Here is a 20325-nt window from a genome sequence, read left to right as displayed (position 1 = left end):
ACGTGGTTGTATACCTGCAATAGTCATTTCCTTAATTGCAAAATCTCTTCTTTTGAAAGCCGACAACTGGAGGGATGACCTGAGATGTCTTCTGAAGCTTTATGGTTGTGCTCCAAATTTTTTATATTGAGTATCCATGAACTGTTGTATATCCTTCTACCATCAATTCTAAACGGACAATTTATCAAGCGTGAGCAAGTGTCTTTTTGACGAAGATTGTCCGGAATCTTACGAGTATTCCTGTAAACACCTCCTCTATCACATCCAATGATAACTTTCTTGTTCTTTTCCGATTTCTTAATGCTTATAATATACCCTTGGGATTTTGCAAAATTGGCCACTTGCTCAAGAAGCTCTTCTCGATTTGCAAACTCCATCTTTAGAGGTAGAAGCATTTCCATATTCTTATGGCATTCTTCTTGGCTTTGAATGTCCATCGTAAGTAGGAAAAAATATAACTGATATAACCTCAAAAAATGTTAGCGAGTTATATTAAAAATGAAAAGCAGATAAAAAACCACAACAATTTAACACTTTTTTTTTTAAGGGAAATGATTTCAGCGCTCCAATGTTTTGATAAACATGCACTCTACATATTTGTCGTGTAGTATTTTAAGGGCTTTAAGAGCTTTTTGAGAATCATAATATTCCTTTGACAGCCTGCTAAATACCACACGACAAAAGTTGGAGCGCATGTTTATCAAAACATTGGAGCGTAGAAATAATTTCCCTTTTATAATTCATAATCACTATTTGCACATTAAGCCGGGACCAAATAATATAATCGAAGAAAATCAGAAATCAAATAAACAACCTAATTTGATTTATCAGATTACAATCGGATATAGTTAATTCTCACAACTAAAATCATCAACTCATTTCCAATCTAGTAACTTGATGTTAATAATGAAATTCACAACCATAAATAACTAAAGCCCAATGCCCACTCTAGTCTTAACAAAGAAAAGCAAAAAAATTAACACATGTAGCCATTAACAACTAAACCCAATATCTAATCAACCAAGAAGAAAATATAATCCCTCTTGGGCATTTCACCGAGCACTTGAAAAGTAAATCTAATAGCCCAAAATGGAAAACCCTGTTTTCATAGACATGAGATATTTTCATGGTCATATATATATATATATATATATAGAGAGAGAGAGAGAGAGAGAGAGAGAGAGAACTGTGAATCTGTGATGGCAAGCTCTTCTTTTGATTTGAGCTTAGAGACGGAGAGAGCACGAAGGTCTCGATTTTGGTCGTGCCAGAGAGAGGAAATGAGGTTTCCAGATTTTGGTAAGGTGAGAGAAAGAGGAAAGATTTTGAGAGAGAGAGAGAGAGATCGAATAGGGGATTTTGGTAAGGCCAGAGAACACGAAAAGATTTTGATCGTGAGAGAGATGGAATAGGCGGTTTGTTGGAAGGGTATTGTCGTCATTTTAGAAGTACTCTTTTTTTACTAACTGACAACTCATCCTGGCCCATAACGGCGTTTAAATGCGGGTGTCCGTAGACTTATAAGGGGCGTAAATATCAGCTCCCGATTTCTATTGTGGTATATATATTTTGTTGGGGAGGCAACTTTATCTTTGATTTTATTTCTCTCCCTTTTTTCAATTGTTTCTAGCAATTTGGTTATATCAGCTGTGACGTTCAATTGTTTTATCTCCTTTGGCTGTGAAAAAATGGCAGATGATATTAATCTCAAAACATGGGTCTAAGACAGATTGATTTCTCTCATTGGCATCCATGGGAAAGTTTGTCATGGCATTATCTAAGAAATCATCCTCACCTTCTCACATCATGGACCAGCTTATTGAATATGGATGTTCTCCCTCAGCCGAAACTCGCGTATTTTCCGAAGAGATTTTTGCTAGAGTTCCTCATAAAGCATCTGGGTTAAGTAGTTATCACAAAGACGAAAAAGCCGCGGCCATGTTGGTGAAGAAGCAAAACAGTCACACTCTTTTGGATGCCAATGATGATGATGTGATGGTTGTGGGTCGAAAATCAAAGAAAGTGGATTCGCGTCAAAAGCAATTTAGGGAGAAGAGTGAAAATCAAGACAGTGAAGAGGAAGAGGTGATTGCACAAGGAGCAAAAAAACGAAGAGTTCGAAGGCGCATTGATAAGGACGAAGATCAGTTAGAGTCGGAGGAGGCGAGAATTCGTGATCAGGAAGAGCGGGAAAAGTTGGAGGGGAACATAAGAGAAAGCAGTGTTCTAAAAAGCGCTGGGCGGAGCTGGGCGGCTGACTGACCTCCCAGCGCCCAGGCGTTTTGAGGCGTTTTTCATTTTTTTTAGATATTAATATATTTTCATAATATCTTGCATTTTTTTATATAAAATATAAATACTTGAATACATAACAATCCAAACCATTTTATGCATAAGCACTAAACATTATATAATAACAAAAAGTAAAAAACATAATAAGAAATTAAGCATAAAGTATTTAATAATTTAAGTATTTAACAATACAACACAAATCCATGACAAAAAAAAGATTAAAATCCAAGCACTTCTTCAGTCTTCACCAATCAATGCCCTCTCCCTCCAAGACCAAGACTCTATCTTCATCTGAGTCTTCAAACCCGCCCCGCCCAGGCCCATGCTCAGCGCCCAGGCGCCGCCTCATCGCCTGGGCGGCCGCCTAATAACGCCCAGCGGTGAGACCGCTTTTTTAAACGCTCAGGGCCTGGGCGGTGCATTTTTTCTGCGCCCAGCGCCTAAGCGGCGCTTAGGCGGCCGCCTTTTAGAACAGAGAGAGAAAGAGATGTGGCTGGGGCACGCAAGATAATTGAGTCAAATTTGAGACGTCACGAGGAAGAGGAGGTGATTCGGAGGTCTAAAGCATTGGAGGAAGTTGACACATCAACTCTAAGAAAGGTTTCACGACACAAGTATTTGAAGAAAAGGGAGCTAAAGAAGTTGGACGAGTTGAGAAATGATATCGAGGATGTGCATTACCTCTTCGATGGTGTTAAGCTGACAGAGGCAGAAATTCATGAGATGAATTACAAGAAAGATATCTATGAGCTTGCAAAGAAGCAGTTAGAAGAGGTGGATAATATTCGCGAGTACAGGATGCCTGAAGCATATGATCCAGATGGGGGCGTAAATCAGGGCAAGAGATTTGCTGCAGCTGCGCAGCGGTACATGGACCTAGGGTATGGAGATAAGATGACCCCAATTGCGGAACAGGAGGCATGGGAAGAGCATCAGATCAGAAAGGCAACTCTAAAGTTCGGCTCAAAAGATAAGAAGCAAATATCAGATGATTATCAGTATGTGTTTGAGGATCAAATTGAGTTCACAAAGGACACTGTTATGGGTGATGAGATTGTAGATGAATTGTTCACTGAGATGGCTGAGGATTCCGGTGCAAAGTCAATGTTGCAAATGCTTCAGGATGAGAGAAAAACTCTGCCTATCTATCTATATCGGGAGAAGCTGCTCCAGGCTATTAATAATTATCAGGTTCTTGTTATCGTTGGAGAGACTGGTTCTGGAAAGACTACTCAGATACCTCAATATCTGCCTGAGGCTGGTTACACAAAACGTGGGAAGATCGGATGCACCCAGCCACGTCGTGTTGCAGCGATGAGTGTTGCTGCCAAAGTTTGCAGGAGGTGGGTGTTAAACTTGGCCATGAGGTTGGTTACTCTATTCGATTTGAAGATTGTACTTCAGAGAAAACTGTTGAAAAATATATGACAGATGAAATGTTGTTGCGGGAATTCCTTGGTGAACAGATCTAGCAAGCTACAGTGTAGTGATGGTGGATGAGGCGCACGAGAGAAGACTTTCCACCGATATTTTATTTGGTTTCTTAAAGGACATTGCTCGACTCCGAACTGATCTGAAGGTGCTTATTTCAAGTGTGACCCTGGATGCTGTAAAGTTTAGTAACTACTTCGACTCTGCTCCAATTTTTTAAATACCAGGGAGGTGATTTCTTGTTGAGAGATATTATACAAAATCGCCAAAACCAGATTACCTGGATGCTGCAATTGTTACTGTTCTTCAAATACATGTGACTCAACCTCCTGGTGATATTCTAATCTTCCTAACTGGGCAGGAAAAGATAGAAACAGCAGAAGAAATTCTGAAACACAGGACACGGGGCCTAGGAACAAAAATTGCTGAACTTATAATATGCCCGATATATGCTAACCTCCCAACCGAGCTTCAAGCCAAGATTTTTGAACCAACTCCAGAAGGAGCTCGCAAAGTTATCTTGGCAACAAACATAGCTAAAACATCACTGACAATTGATGGGATTAAATACGTCATTGATCCTGGATTTTGTAAGATGAAATTTCATTGCCCACGAACTGGTATGGAATCATTACTTATTACTCCCATATCCAAAGCGTCTGCATTGCAAAGGGCAGGTAGATCTGGACGAACAGGCCCTGGTACATGCTTCGGTTTGTATACTTCGTATAGTTATCAGAATGATTTGGAAGATAACACTTTACCGGAGATGCAGAGAACTAACCTTGCAAATGTCGTTCTTGCACTTAAGAGCCTGGGTATTCGTGATTTACCGGACTTTAATTTCATGGATCAACCACCATCTGAGGCGTTACTTAAAGCTCTTGAGCTACTCTTTTCACTTGGTGCACTGAATAACTTAGGGGAGCTGACTATGGTGGGAAGAAGGATGGCAGAGTTTCCTCTCGATCCAATGCTTTCGAAGATGATAGTCGCTTCAGACAAGTTCAAATGCTCTGAAGAGATTATCTCAATTGCTGCTATGTTGTCTGTTGGGAATTCGATATTTTACCATCCAAAGGATAAACAAGTCCATGCTATGAGAATTATATTCAGGTTCGAAGTATGAAACGTGCCAGAGATATTAGAGACCAATTGGAGAGTTTACCGGAGAGGGTTGAAATAGAACTTTCATCCAATGAGAATGACTTGGAATCGATAAAGAAGGCTGTAACATCTGGTTTTTTCCACCATTCTGCAAGGCTACAAAAGAGTGGGGCATGCCTAACTGTCAAAAACCCACAAACCGTACATATACATCCAAGTTCTGGTTTGGGACAGGTGCTCCCTAGATGGATTATTTACCATGAGTTAGTTCTCACAACAGAGGAGTACATGCGACAGATTACAAAACTAAAACCCGAGTGGTTGGTGGAGATCGGGCCACACTATTACCAGTTGAAAGATGTCAAGGATCCTGGATCAAAGAAAATGCCTCGCGGGGAAGGACGCGCAGGTATGGACTAACAATGGTGAGGGTGCTTATAGGAAGAAGAAATTATAAATGGTTCATCTTGTTGGCCAAGATGCTGGGAAGGTCCTTTTCTTGTCTTTTTTTTTTTTTTTGGTTTGGGGTTCAGATATTTTTTTTTTTACTGCTGCTGATATTTGTATTTTGAGTAGGTGTGTAACATGGAGGAGGCTATGGAAATACCTATAATTAATGACTTTACCATGGTTTTGAGCCCCATATCTCAGGTTTTAGTTTCACAAATCTCTTTTGTTTCCATTATATTTGGTATTTCATGTATCAAACCAACTGCTTATGAAGTACTTTTTGTTTGGCAGTCGAAATCAATTGTCTTCGTTCTCGATTTCATGGACCCTTCTTCTGTTTATGATAATGGGAAACAGGTTGTCTTTCGTAGAAGTTAGAACTCTAAATTCCATGTTAATCTGCGAGTTATTACCATATCCACAGAGATGACAATTTTCTAAGGATGGAATGGAATAATTTAGAGTGAAAATCTTCTTTATTTATAGTAATCTTGATTTAGTATTGTCTATCCTCAAGTTGTAATTTTTATATCCTGTTTGTTTTGAATTTTGAGAACTGCTTATGAGTGCAAAACTGATAATTGGATTCTAAATTATATTTTATTTTGGATTTTAAGAACCGATTGTTAGTCCAAAACTGATTATTGGACTCAAATTTATGTTTAATTGAAATTCAAAGAGTAACCCGGTTTGGCAACCTAGAGAGGGGGGGTGAATAGGATGTTTATAAAACTTTTCCTTTTTTAAACTTTTACCAAATTCACCCTAGTTTTATCCCTTGTTTAATTAAGTTTGAAATGGTTGAACTTAAACAATATTATAAATTTATATAAGTTCAAAAAACCTTTTGATTAACAAACTTAATTGGGTGATTTATAGCCTAGTTAGCAAAGTATAATTATTCAATTAAAACCAAAATGCTAACTACTGACTCAATTCTAAATATGTAAAAAATGCAAGCACAAATAATAGAGTGAGAGGGTGAGAGAGAAAGGGAAATACTAATACAAGTGACACAAGGATTTATAGTGGTTTGGCAAACGGCTTACTCCACTCTTCTCAAGGTCGCACTTGATGATTTCCACTATTGAGACCTCCACGACGCCCGTCTCCGAGGCTTTTACAACTCAAGAGAAATAAACGAGGATGCCCTTGCCACCTTTACAATATCTCTCATACACGGCCGAGAATTAAGCCCTTCACCCAAGGGAATTAGCACAGGATGTCCTTCCACCTTTCTTGTCTCTCCTACACCTCCGAGATCTAAGCGCTTTCCGAAGAATAAGATAGCTTTGGCTCTAAGTAGGCTACAATGCACAATGAAGCTCTCACAATGTTCTCTAAAAAATACTTACAATTTAAAGCCTAAACCAATCTCAAATGTTTTTCTCAAATTAAGGCATAATGAGTTTTGTGAGAGAGAAAATAACCCAAAAATAGTTGCAAGTGTGTTTCTAGGGTTCTTTAGAGTTGAAACATGTTCTCCTTGATGTTTTGAAACAATACAACATGTATATACAGGTTCTCAACTCAATATTACCGTTTCACGGGCAAAATGGTAAATTTCGGGTCAAAAAGTCCACTAGCCATTGTAGCCGCAATGGCTATATTTTTTTACTTTTTACCATTCTCGGAGTTCCGAGAAATCATCTCGGAGTTCCGAGAAAACAGCTAGATAGTGAATTTTCACTTCCTATACCATTTCTCGGAGTTCTGAGAAAATTCTCGGAGTTCTGAGAAAATTCTCGGAGTTCCGAGAAAACGTCCAGAGTATGAATTATACTCCCTGGACCATTTCTCGGAGTTCCGAGAAGCCTATGAACAACATATTTTCCTGTTTTTGTTGCTGAATTCTTTTTGGCTTTTGGAACTCATTTTCTATGAAGATTGAAATGTCATGAGGGTCCCATAATGATTGAACACCACATGGTCATTCACTAATCCAATTAGGCTCTAAGGGTGTGTTGTAGTCTCTTTGAAAAATATTGTTTCTCACTAGTTTTAGGGGTTTAAAATAATGTGCCTTGACAAGAGAGATAGGAATACATTCTACCATTTCTATCACTCTCTTGAACTCTTCTTTTAAAATCCAAGAAACGCTGTCACGACAGCACACAACAGCTTGATCATGAAGCCTCTTTTACACTGTTTTCAAATTAAAAACCTAGATTCTAAAATCCGCATATCCAAACGGCCCCTAAGAGTTAAGAATTTTATCATTTGATCACAAAATTGACCACTTACAATCTATAGTTTCAGAGATCAAATTATGCATTAACTAGAAATCTCAACCACCACCAGTCAATAATGGCATCCATGCCAATAAAAGCAGGTTAACATATATTTAGGTTTACATACCACAAGAAACATATAAAAGCCAATGCATGCATTTATCCGAACAGAATGTCCACAGTGCTATAAAAATAACAGGTCAAATAGTCTTCTCTTAAAATACAGACTTTACTTTCAGGGCATAGGATCCCCAGTATGGATTGAAAAGATTATTCATTAAACGAAAAACCATGCTAATACAATGATGGACTCATTCATCAAGGTCATTAAGCATTTCCCAAATAGGTGTAATGGTAAATGTATACTCGCATGCTAAATAGCACTGACAGTCTGCGTCATCAGTAACTTCACTCACTCTTTCAATGATGCATCAAAAACTTTTCATTATTAACAAGCATTTCAGACATTGGTTGGCAAAGCAATCAGATAAGTTTTAGCTTTCCTGGTCTCCAGGGACACACAGAAGTCACTAAGATAACTCCGCAGTGTAATCAACCATAAAATTGTTGTGTGTGGGGACTAACACCTTCCCATTTGGACCCTATATTGTTCCCAGGATTGATCAGTTTCAGGTGGTAGTCAATACATGTATGTGACTACAGTCCAATCAAGATCAGACAGTTTCTAGTAGTCTTTAAGACTGAAACTCAGTGGGTGTGATTACCAGGCATATCCAAGACTGTGACATGCCTCCAACATCATAGGAGAGGTTGGACATTTACGCTGAAAACCCCACTTGTGACTTGACACCAACACATACTAATGTCCAAGTTACATATGAAATGGTATTTGCAAGATAGCAGTGTACAGTCACAGCGACAAAGCCAAGTGCTGACTTGTATGTTCCACACGATCAACAACTCATCCGCACTCTTTGCAAACTCAACACCAAGAAATAACATTTTTGCAGAGTCCCATCTGGGTTTAGGTGGTACAGAATCTGACCAACCACTGAACTCCAGACCAGAAATGTTGATGGATGCCTCAAAGATAGACCCCATAAAATAATACTAATAGCGTGCTGTAAAATCAGATAGGTATTGGTATCCAAGTCGTTTCCAAAAGCCCCACTCTAGGTATAAGAGATTAATAATCCGGGACGAAGGAAATGTGGTACCAAATACAAGTAAATTCCTATGCATATAGTGGCTTGAACAATAGCATGCAACATAGCACCATAAGGTGATGGTGATGGTCCATTCACAGGACTCTGATGCAGAGCATTCCTTGGGCATTTTACGTCAGTCTCAATGTCTCCCTAGTGTAGGTTATAGTTTGGTTTCACTACTATTACTCCTGTGGTGTCATGTTTGTATTTTCTTATTTTCATGTCTTTAGTGGTCATTTGCTTACTAGGGGTAGTTAAGTCATTTCATACTGTAATGAGTTAGTATATAAAGCCCCATGTCTCTCATTTTAGTCACCTCTTAATGACATGAAATTTGGAAATAAATTTTCTCTTGTACCTTCTTGTTTTTCTAGAGAAATTGAAATTGCAAGCTATTGATTGTAGTTTTTTTTCCAATTTCTCCCATCATTTCATCCCTTTTTGCACGCAAGGGCCAGTGCCAACGAATCCGCGCTTGATTTGATCTTGTGCGTCCCCACTCAAAGTAAGATCAAGAACCCTATCTTCTCCAAAATTAAAAAAAAAAATTATTGATCCGATCTGTCTAGCGCTTCCGCTCCGATTGTGTGCTCTACATCAATTTGGTATCAGAGCATCATTTGCTTAAAAGCTCACTCTCTTCTGTCAGTGCTGCGTCCATTTGGTATCAGAGCTAGCTTAGCTAGATTTCTAAATCCAAGCAGGTTTTGGGAAGAAAAGTGACAGGAGGTCTTGTTTACGTATCTATCTGTGAGTGCATTACCTTCTTTCTTGTTGTTTGCTAATTAATCACCTGAAATCTGGACAAAGTTGAAGGAGAAAAAGAAAACCAGATATGTGTATCCTACAAGCTCGTTCTATAATTGAATGTGAATCGCCACTCAGATCTGGAATTTCTGTGAGAGAATTTTCCAGATGGGGTTTGGGAAACTTCTATAATTACATATCTCGAGGTTTTTTTTTCGTTTCTTCCAATCTTCTGCATGTAGCAGTAGATAGGAAGATCGGTTGATTTGCTTCCTTGAACTGGCATTGAAATCGTTTTTTTTTCTTCAAGAAATTTCCTATGTTCGGTTGCTTTGAAACACATGTCAGTTTTCGTTTGAGAAACTTCCCAAGGACACCAGGATCAGGTTGTTGATTTTGAATCCAATTTGGCATTAGATCCTGATCTCTAATTCAGACAATTGTCTCTGGAACTCCATGGTTCAGTCACTCCATTTCCATATTCAATAGTAAAGTTGCGGAAGAATAAGCATTGGTTGTACTGCCTCAGTCCAAAGAAGCAGTCGATGTAGATGCAAAACTACTCTGATCTGTGCTGTTGGAAAAAGCAGCTGGTTCACCTGCAATTTTTCGTGAAGCTTTGTTGAAATTTCGTCTGAAATCAGTTCCAGTAAGTGCAATCTTCAAATTCTGTTATTAATTCTAGCATCTTCTCTAAGAATGGTGGTAAACTTTGAAGAAAGTAAAGCACATTGTATTTTCAAGTGGGACATTTAGAATTCAGTGGAATTGAGGTTCCGATCTGAGCCTTGTGTCTGTATTGTTCTCTGAGGCATAGACTTCTGAATGCCTTCTACCTTCAAATAGTGACCATACATCTACCCACTAGAATGATTTTTTTTTACAAGGATTGATCAAGAACTATGGCCATTTGCATGCAGAGAATTATCGTTTCTCATTAGTTCTCTGACAAGTGCAACCTATGTGTTTGTTGTTTGGCTTGAGTTATAAAGTTCTCTATTGTACAGGAAATAGGGTTTCTTTGCACTAAAAATTACTGCCCAAGGACACTTCACAAATAAATCTGGATGGGCATATGTGAAATGCATGTTTAATGTTTGATAGAAAGCATCTGAAAAGACTTCAAAATCCTGCAGCTCATATTGCTTTATGTGGACGTTTTGGATGAGGCTTACTTCATCCTTGTATAGAATTTGGGCATCACTTGTGGAAGTAGCAGATATACATGTAACTATTAGAACAGAGACATTAAATTCTGCATTCTCATAAACTATGTCTTGGCATGTGCATGATGTTGATTCTATGGGTTCCCTCTAGGAGCTGATGAGTCTTTATCCACTAGTCCTTATATGTCATAATGGGAGTTTAACAGCACAACTAGTAGAGGGCACCTACTAGTTGTTGTTTACTTGTTGAGACCATTTAAATTCAATTGGAGACCAGAACGAGAGCTCAAGGCTACTTGTAGACGCTGGAATTGGTCAAAACTAACAAATATAAGAACCTGTTTGTGATTGGTTGTTTGATGGAGATCCGACTCTCCAATTTATGCTGGAGGAATTCTACCATAGCTGTTGTTATATAGCTTAAAGTTTCTGAAAATTATTACTCATTTGCATGGAAAATTGTTGCATTCTGCTCCTGTCTTTTCTATGTGCATTGATTGTCAGTTTTGGTGAAGGCAAATTAAGGTACTGTCGTCCATTGAATTCAGCTATAGCACACCACTGTTTCCTTGAATATACTATAATGAAGATCATTTCCTTCGTGAAGGTGCAAGTAAGTGCATCATGTATGTTAATGAAGCACAATCTCCATTAACTTAGAACAGTAAAGCACGCTAGCTACATTTCTAGCTCCATTCACTATCTGAATCAGGTCTGAAGCCTTCATTTTAGCTAGCATCTATACTTGGTTCTCAGGAATTCAGTTAGCTTGTGTTCATTAAAACGCAGGAAGCAAGGTTCTCCACCTGGGTATTGATCGTGCTTCCAGCCCTTGGGTTCTACAACTATCAGTTGTTGCTGGCCATTGCAAGTGGGGTTTATCATATTAGCAAGCAGAAAAACAGACATGAGCTGTGAGATCTGGAAGATGGCGTCCAACCAGTGACTTAGCTTGTGGATGTCCTTGTAAAAGTGAGTGAACAAGAGCATGCTGATTGCTTAGAGTGAGCCTTTTCCCAAGGTGAGTTGGCCATCACATTCTGATAATACAGAGAGCAATTTTCCTCAGTCATCCAGTAGCCCTGATACAATAACTCTTTTCACCATATTCAGCAAGCATGTTCCTAAGATCACCATTTCTTGACAGTTTCAGCCATCTGTTGCTGCTTTCAGCTTGAGACTTGCTATTAAAGTGAACTAGATTTTAACTGAAAGTGATACATTTAATCTGGCCATCCTTTGCTTCAGGAATTATCCCTGAAATCTGCACTGTGAAGGTGCTGAAACATCTGCTGAACCACATACACTCTCGGACAGTCTACTGTGCTAACTATTGGGATTCCAATCTCGTCAGTCTATCGAAAACCAAGTCCTTTAGAAGTCCATCCTCTGTCTTCTTTTTTGAAACTGTGTGTTGTGGATTCAGGATCAAACCGGTATTAAAGAGGAATTCCAGTCCATCAGTCATTCAACAGCTCTAAGAAAACAAGAAGCAGGAACTTCAGCACTTGGAAATTGATAGTTGCTTACAAGACCTTTCTTTACTGCTCTCCACCAGCCTAAGGATAAGTCGTACCATGCTATATGTCAGTCAGGCTCATACATAATAAATTTTTGCACCATTCCTTAGTGAGACAGTTCTTCCATGTTGTCACTACATTGACTAAAATTTCAGGGCATCGATTCTTTTTAGCAGCCAATCTACTACACAGCGAGCGTATTTGCAATTTTCAGTGGACAGAACTAATGTTGGTATTGAAGAACTGAGTTGTGCTCACATTTTCATCTATGGAGCCACCATTTGTTCCTCACATATTATGGCTATGGTGATGTTGAGATTGAGTGCATGATTTGGGCGGAGGCACTCGATGCGTATCACAGATACTATGGCTTCAACCTTTGTGAGACATTACGGCGTGCTAGAGAGACAGTTAGACTAAGTGCAGAGTTTGTGTGGATGCTCATTGAAAAAGAGCATCTTGGCTTGAGCAAAACTCCATTTTGCCGATGGGAGCATGTCCGTGATTGCTTGTTGAGGATTTATGCTCCAGAGTATCGACGACGACGACGACGTGATGAGGAGAGAGCCCAGAAGGATAGATGGGAAAAGTTCTTGGCCCAGCATCGCCGAGAACTGGAAGCTCGCCATAGAAGGAAGGATGGAGAGGTTATGGATGATATTGAGGATTCACTCGGCCATCTTGGAGAGGTTATTAAGACCATCATTTCAGAGCCAGACGATGGTGGTGAAGAGCTTGACACTAGTGATGTTGTTGATACTAGTGGGGACTTTGTTATCCTTGATAGTGAGGGTGGCAATGATGATGATATTGAGGCTACAACACAGCATCCTGAGATAGAGCCCGTTGCACCGTTAGTGAGCACAATTTTAGATGAGGAGTATACACTTGCAGATGTCACATGTGACATCACTATTACCCCAGTTGTAGAGGAAGTCTTGGCCAGTGTTGTTCATATTGAGATGGTATTGCCTATAGCTGTTACACCCGACATAGCTGAGATATTTGGTGAGATTACATCTGTTTGGCATGACGGACCACTATACCACTCCCACGTTCAGTAGATGCATGTTTTGTTATGGACTACTACACCTCCAGACCACCACAATTGCAGGGATGATCCATTCTCGATGAGACGCATGGGGCGGGCTGACTTCTATGGATTACTACTCTCCTTGAGAGAGTGGGTCATCTACATTTTTTACCCCAACGGAGTCCTTCCACTACGAGGCTGATGGGAACTCGAGGACAAGTTCTTTCAAGAAGGGGAGTTTGATGCAGGAGCATCCCCTAGGCATTTTACGCTAGTCTCCATGTCTCCCTAGTATAGGTTCTCTTTTGGTTTCACTAGTATTAGTCATGTGGTGTCATATCTAGTCTTTCCACGATGGAAGCAACCGTCGTTGCCCTTGGTTGACTTCTTCTTTTTAAAGTTCTTCTTTTTCTTTACCACTGGCATGTTTTTCTTAGAGCCTTGGTCTTTTGCTCTTCTTTTTTCTTTACCTTTCGGCTTAGGTGATGAGAGTACATTACCCTCTGCTAGGAAGGCACTTTTCTTATTTAGCATTATATCCGAGGCCGCTACTATTCCAATATGTTGCTGCTGCAGCACATTGGACATAGAGCCAAGGAAGTAACACCTTGCCATCTCATTGTCCTCAAGCCACTTAGACTTTCTATCGTGGTCTGCTTGAGGCGCATCGGAACCAGGTAGTTCTGGCTCCTCAGCGGTAAGAACCCAATAAACTTTAGCGGCTATGAGCACTAGCATTAGGTTCATTTTCCAATCGAGGTAATTTGGACCAGTTAACTTATTTTCGTCTAGGATCTTAGCTAATGAGTTGAATGAAGCCATGTTATCTACGCGCAAAGGAAAGAAGCATAATTTGCAAAACTACTGTTTTAGTTAATTTCATGACATGTCCATCAGATCTGGAATTTTGATCTACGATGGAACCGCCCATTGCAAGTCTCATTCACGAGCCTCTCAACCTCGTGAATCAAGAGAAATGTATAATTTATCCAACGGGCATCGGAAACTTATTCAAAAACTTTGAATAAGTGGATTCATCTAATCCTATGAGATCTGATTTATGTTCGGCCTCAAGCATTGCAATATGTATATCCTTTGGGAGTCAATACCCTTTGCTTGGTTAAGTTATACCCACTGCCTGGGAAAACTATGCAATCTACAATGGCTTCTGCTTTGGCATGTGACCAATATATTATGCACATTCTCCTTATCCTAGTAGGAATCTAACGGTTTACTCTAGTCAAGGAACAAGAACGGCTTCTGCTTTGGCATGTGACCGTCCTATTTCCTAGACTAGCCAACGGTTTGATGGCTGTGGAAAGCCACGAGGTCTTATCCTTTCGACTTAACCACGTTTATCAACTTAATATTTTTAAGAGTGTTATTTAATGTGGGAGTTACAATCATCATTGTGTGTTTAGGCATCCATTGCATAAAAGAAAAATATACATCACAAACCAAACCATGCCATCCATCACATGAAAAGCAAGCCAACAAATCATGGATATAAACATTTCACCATCCATGAAACCCAATTAGGCATCCTAGACCATAGGACTCTCCCACTAACCTTATTTGAATAAGGGGCGGACGTTAAACACATCATGTATCTTCATATGGGAAGGAAGTTTGAGACGATACGCATTCGGATTGATGAGTGCAAGTACTTCAACTGGGCCAAGCTTTCTAGCACTAAGCTTGTTGTAGCTTCCAAAGGGGTGATGCTCCGGTGGCAAGTAAGCCCAAACAAAATCTTCGGGTTCAAATATGACTTCACGGTGCCTCTTATCAACAGCCTTCTTATAGGTCTCAGATTTACTTTTCATCTTATGATGCACATCTTCATGTATAAGCTTCATTTGAGATACAAAATCCTCAACTTGGACAATGGGCTCTACAATACCATCTTGCCAAATTGAGGGTGACTTATGGGCAACTTTGTGCAATGGTACAAGGGGAACTTCACTAGCCTCAAAGCGAATTCCCAAAGGAGTGTAATCTAATTTGCATCATTATATGAAGCACAATAACATCAGCAAGTTCGTCCCTCTTTGGTTGGATCGAATCCGCCTCCACCTGCCAGTCAATCTGGAGCATCACCATGCCGCAGTATCCACGATCCATCAATTGAGCACCAAGAGAATGATCTCATCTTCAATTGGTCTTGGACAAACAAATATAAACTACCCTACTGTCTTACACTATCTAAGGTAATCTATACATCGTAATCAATCTCCATGGGAAACCAGTCGTTCACTCAACTGCCCAGAGGGGGTAATTAAAAACTGAAATAATTAAATTACATTGCGAACTTTAATATTACAAACCATAAAATAAACCATCACATCAGATCATAACATCCATAAAAAGATCATGCATCTCATGCATGAATTGAGGTCCAATCTCCTTTTTCCCCATCTTGCACCAATACCGATCAATTCGCACAAAACCGGGTTAATTCAATTTTGATTAATACACAGCCATCCTGATTTTAATTAGAAACATCATAAAATCTTTTTATATGGTCTGATAAATCAGTGTACAAAATTTTGCACGAAAACAAGATCGTTTGATTTGTGAAAACAAAATTGTTCCATTCCGGAACACAATCCGGATAGCATGAACTTTTCGAGTAACTTTGAGTGGGTATAGTTACTCGAATGCTTTCTCAAGGATTTGATCATGCTACAAACACCCCAAGACATTATTAGAAAAATTTATGCCTGGGTTATAGGCTTTTCAATTCGTTTTGGGTGGAGAAACAAAATTCCAAATCTATTTTCAGAATTAATTTCCTGAATTCTAACAACTTTTTTCAAACTTTGAAAAATCATATCTCCTAAACCGCTCGTCGAATTTTGATGATTCTTGATGTGTTGGATTCGTATTCGAGTCTACTTTCCAACCATGCAAAGCGATCAGTCCAGAAATCAACCATGCGGTTCAGTTTTGCTGTTTTCCGACAAATAGTCCTTTGTTTATTAAAAACACACAAAGACTAGGAACCTCGGATAGCCGGGATAAACGTCCGGACTCACAGCGGATTACCGCATGATCTATCTTTGGTTCGTTAGCCTCCTAATCTATTCCCTACTTAGCTCTAATACCACTTGTCAGATTGGTTGCAAAACCCCATGCAAAATCACTAGACGTTGCGGAAGAATAAACCGTGTAGAATAAAAAAAAATTGCTCTAACCCAGGATTCCTATGGAGTAATTGATTTTAATGTGATTTAATAAACATAAATATAAATACCTTATTTTGCTGATGAAAAGAAAAACGTCTGCGTGATCTACTCCTCGAAAATCTGCCAACGATCTAATCGATGCAAAACCACAAGTTGAACCGATGGATTCCTTTCGTTGCACAAAGGATCTTGTAAATACTTCTTTGCTTACTTTATAATATGATCTAAATCAAATTATAATATGGGAATATGTATTTAGCTCAATGGAGCTTGGTTGGATGTTTGTCTTAAAAGAGAAAACTAGTTGATGGAATTGAAGAAGAAGAAGAAGAGAAAGACTTTGAAGTGTCTCTACCAATTTCCAACACATGAAATTATGGAAGAGCTCTTGCAAACTCTATTCATTTGTCTTGTATTTATAGAGTTATCAATTTTCATATGCACAATCCAAAGTTTCTAGAGAAATCCAAAAAATAATAGAAACTAGCCATAATTGGAAGCTCAAATTTGGAAACAAGCTAGTTTGCTTTTTCAAAATAGAAACCAAACAATGTGGGGAATGATTTTAGAAACTCTTAGACTATTAGAAATCCCTAAATTGAGGTTTTTTCCAAGTAAAAAACGTGGTTGCTTTATTGGATAAAAATAATTCTTAAAATATCTCCTACACTCTTTCCTTTTTCTACATTCCCGCTATAAGCCTGTAGGTCAAATTTTAACCTCATTTTTGGACAAGTAAATGGTCGAATTAGAAAAAATCATAAACTACAAAGTTGTAAATCTTTCAAAATCCTTCGAAACAAGTACTTAGACATTAATTTTGTTTCAGAGATGAGTAAGTTATGATTGTTTTAGTAAAACCAGTCTATAAGCTAAACTTACAATTGTTTATTTGATTTTTTTAATTAAATAAACATATTACCTCACATCCAATGGGATAAAAGCTCCATCCATATTTTTATATAATTCCCGAAATACCCTTATGGTTTATACTTAACCATTTTGGTATTTCCAATGTATCACATAGTGCATATACACTATATACACTGTATATATCATTTCAATGCATCCAATGCCAGGAATCTAGTTTGTGTAAGCAACCAAATAAATGCGGGGCCTCTATCCAATAGATTATAATAGGTCAATCGAGTAGTGAGTGGGATCGTAGCAGGAATTTAACGGTAGATCCTGCAGAACCCACAAGTGGGACCCACTACAATTATTGCCCCGTAGCTAATGCTACAATCGCATTGAGTCAGTGGCCTCCATCGAGCCGTAACCCTGAAGATAACCGTCAAATCATCATACCCCTAATAACATCAAATGTGCATGTCCTTTCTCCAATTCCACATCTCCGAGTTTAGTCCTATGGGAGGTGGACATCAACTACCCCCTAGGCTCACTCACGGCATATCTTTCACTCAAACAGTGTTGGCCCGCAAATGCATTTGTTAAAAACTATTTCAAAACTTATTTTGTGAAATTCTTTTGATATACACTTTTATCAAATCCACCTGGCCAGGTATTTTTTTAGGCCTATTGCTCTGACCAAAACCGTAGATGTTATTTTATAAAATAGGTTGAGAATTCTATGTCGAGTATCACTATTAACATCGAAGGTTTGTCCAACACTCCAGTATTACCCTCTGGTGACTCCAAGAGAATCACGGTTAGATAGACCAAGAATGAGAGACTCGCCAACAGACCAATATGACCCCTCAGGTCAAAGGACATGTAAAGGGTCTTGTCTTGTAGAATAGCTCAATTATCTCCTGTCCACAAGCTATTCTAATGTGATCATGTTTAGTACGCAATCTCATTGTCGTACCCATTCTATCTTACTTAGGGTCCACTACCCGGGTGATTGAGACAAGTCACTCCACATCTCGTGTATCTTGGCAAGATAGATGCTAGTTGTATACATGAGGAGGTGTCCAACCTCAACTCCAACTAAGAACTATTAAAGTCTTCAAAGAACTGAAATCCCATATCTCCTTGTTCCCTAGGATCCGTGAGTCCATGAGCATGGGTTTCCTACTTTGCTACCTAAGGATAAATACATGTCAATAACAAGTAGCATGTCACACATATTTAACTTTTAGTTACCCATTAATTGTCATGAAAAGAAACTTTTATTGATTAACATGCCAAATATACTGGGTTTTAGGACATCAACTCTAACACCTATTGCTATTCGTCTTCGTTTGGGATAGTGTAAATTCTCGTCTACATCCGTGTTGATGCCATATGTCTCTGGATCAATTGTTTTTTCATTGTTTCGTGTTGGAAGTCCGACCATAGGACTGTTTACTGTGTTTGATCCCTTCGAATGGTGTGTTTGTTAAAGTTTGTCTAATTCGGAGACTTAGGATTTTTTTGTCAGATCAGTGCCCTTCTTTGGGTAGTGTGTGTTCGCTGTTGTGATTTGTCTTTGCTGTGTTTTGTCGGTCGCTTGCTTATGATTGCCTTTGCTGCTTTTCCCACCATGGAGTTTCAAAACATTCGGATTACATTAAATTGGATGGATCTAATTGTCCGCTGTGGAGAATGGCCTTTGAAACTTCCTTCTTGCCGAAGAAACAGTTGAGTACAGTGAAAAAGACCCCCCTAATATACTCTTTATTCGTTTGTCAATAACTTTACTTGGATTTGTGATGTATACTTCTAGTTGTTGAATCTCAATCGTGGTGATCAGTCTATTGCTAAGTTCTAGTCACAGTTCGTCACTCTTTATGAGCAGCTGGATATGTATTTGCCATTTACCATGGATCCGTCTGTTCTGGCCAAGCGTCCGCAAGATTTACGGGTCGTCCAGTTTCTTGATTCTTTGGGTCCTGAGTTTCTTCATAGTTGTCAGCAGATCGTGGGTTTAGGCTCTCTGTCATCTTTTAATGTGGTCTTCTCTCGAGTACAACAGTCTATGACGACTGAGGGGTCCGGTGATTCCCCTGTTTATCGTTTCACTCTTGCTGCCCAGCTGTAAACCGATTGTAGTGGTCATGGTGGACAATCTGGCCGTAGAGGTGGTCGCGATTCAGGGGGAGTTTGTGGCATTGGTGGTCGTAGGACTCATTTTTGCACGCACTGCCTTATGGAGGGCCATTCAGTTGGCTTTTGTTATGTAAGCCCAAGGGTCTACTCTCCTATCTTGTTTTGATGATTCTAAACATAATTGATTATATTCTTGAATACTAATCAATTTGCCTTGAAGTGTTGTGTGTTAAGATAGGTTAATCATTGAAGGAACCAACACACCACATGGTCATGCTTGAAGATGTACCACTCAAGAGTCAAATGAGCTAAGTGAAGCTCACATCATCTCTCAAGCAAGCACACACATAATGGAAGACCAATTGAAGACCAAGGCTAAAGAGAAGTTTGAAGGTTACCTAGAATTCATTGTACATCTTTTCTCTTTAGATTTATAAGTCAAGGCAAGAGTTTTTTAAAAGAGTTTTCAAAAATACATAAGAACTTAAATGGCTTAGTGAATGGTTATGTGATGGACCAACATGTTGGGACCCTCATAACATTCCAAATTATCTTAGGAATTGAGTTCCAAAAGCCCAAAATCAAATAGCAACAAAAATATACAAAGTCTGCTGATTTTAGGCTTCTCGGAACTCCGAGAAATGGTCCAGTAGTATTTTTCAACTTTTGGCCATTTCCTCGGAACTCCGAGAATTTTTCTCGGAACTCCGAGAATTTTTCTCGGAACTCCGAGAAATGGTCCAGTAGAATTTTTCCATTTTCTGGCCGTTCTCTCGGAACTCCGAGAACGGTTATCGGAACTCCGAGAACGTCGCGATAGCTCAAAATATAGCCGTTGGCTTCTGAATTAAAAATTAGTTTTTTGATTTCTTTAACCCCAAACGGTCATATTTTGTTAAGAGGCTATATATACACCTTCAAGAGAATTATTTTTCCTCTCTTGAATATTTGGAAAACATCTTTAAGCATTCAAACATTTGCAAATCCTTTTAGCTTGAGA

General features: G+C 39.0%; 1 protein-coding gene and 1 pseudogene across 3 annotated transcripts; both read left to right on the top strand.

The window, feature by feature from the left end:
* The first annotated feature begins 1688 nt into the window (after positions 1-1688).
* On the top strand, positions 1689-5250 carry LOC143883689 (pre-mRNA-splicing factor ATP-dependent RNA helicase DEAH1-like; annotated as a pseudogene).
* A 3770-nt stretch (positions 5251-9020) lies between these two features.
* LOC143883687 (uncharacterized) lies at positions 9021-13584 on the top strand. Of its 3 annotated transcripts, none has more exons than XM_077387014.1 (3): positions 9021-9430; positions 9845-10076; positions 11383-13584. In XM_077387014.1, exon 3 carries the CDS (start codon positions 12440-12442, stop codon positions 13175-13177), a length of 738 nt encoding a protein of 245 aa, XP_077243129.1. In that variant the 5' UTR covers positions 9021-9430; positions 9845-10076; positions 11383-12439; the 3' UTR covers positions 13178-13584. The 3 variants fall into 3 exon arrangements, with proteins under 3 accessions (XP_077243129.1, XP_077243130.1, XP_077243128.1); XM_077387015.1 differs by having other exon boundaries at positions 9021-10076; positions 11383-11614; positions 11842-13584; XM_077387013.1 differs by having other exon boundaries at positions 9021-10076.
* The last annotated feature ends 6741 nt before the right edge of the window (positions 13585-20325 follow it).

The sequence above is a fragment of the Tasmannia lanceolata genome, unplaced genomic scaffold (genome assembly GCF_043159265.1).
Source record: "Tasmannia lanceolata isolate RefF3 unplaced genomic scaffold, GAP_Taslan_0.1 ptg000008l, whole genome shotgun sequence".
In the NCBI taxonomy this organism is placed as follows: domain Eukaryota; kingdom Viridiplantae; phylum Streptophyta; class Magnoliopsida; order Canellales; family Winteraceae; genus Tasmannia; species Tasmannia lanceolata.
This window is presented reverse-complemented; position numbering and strand designations above follow the sequence as displayed.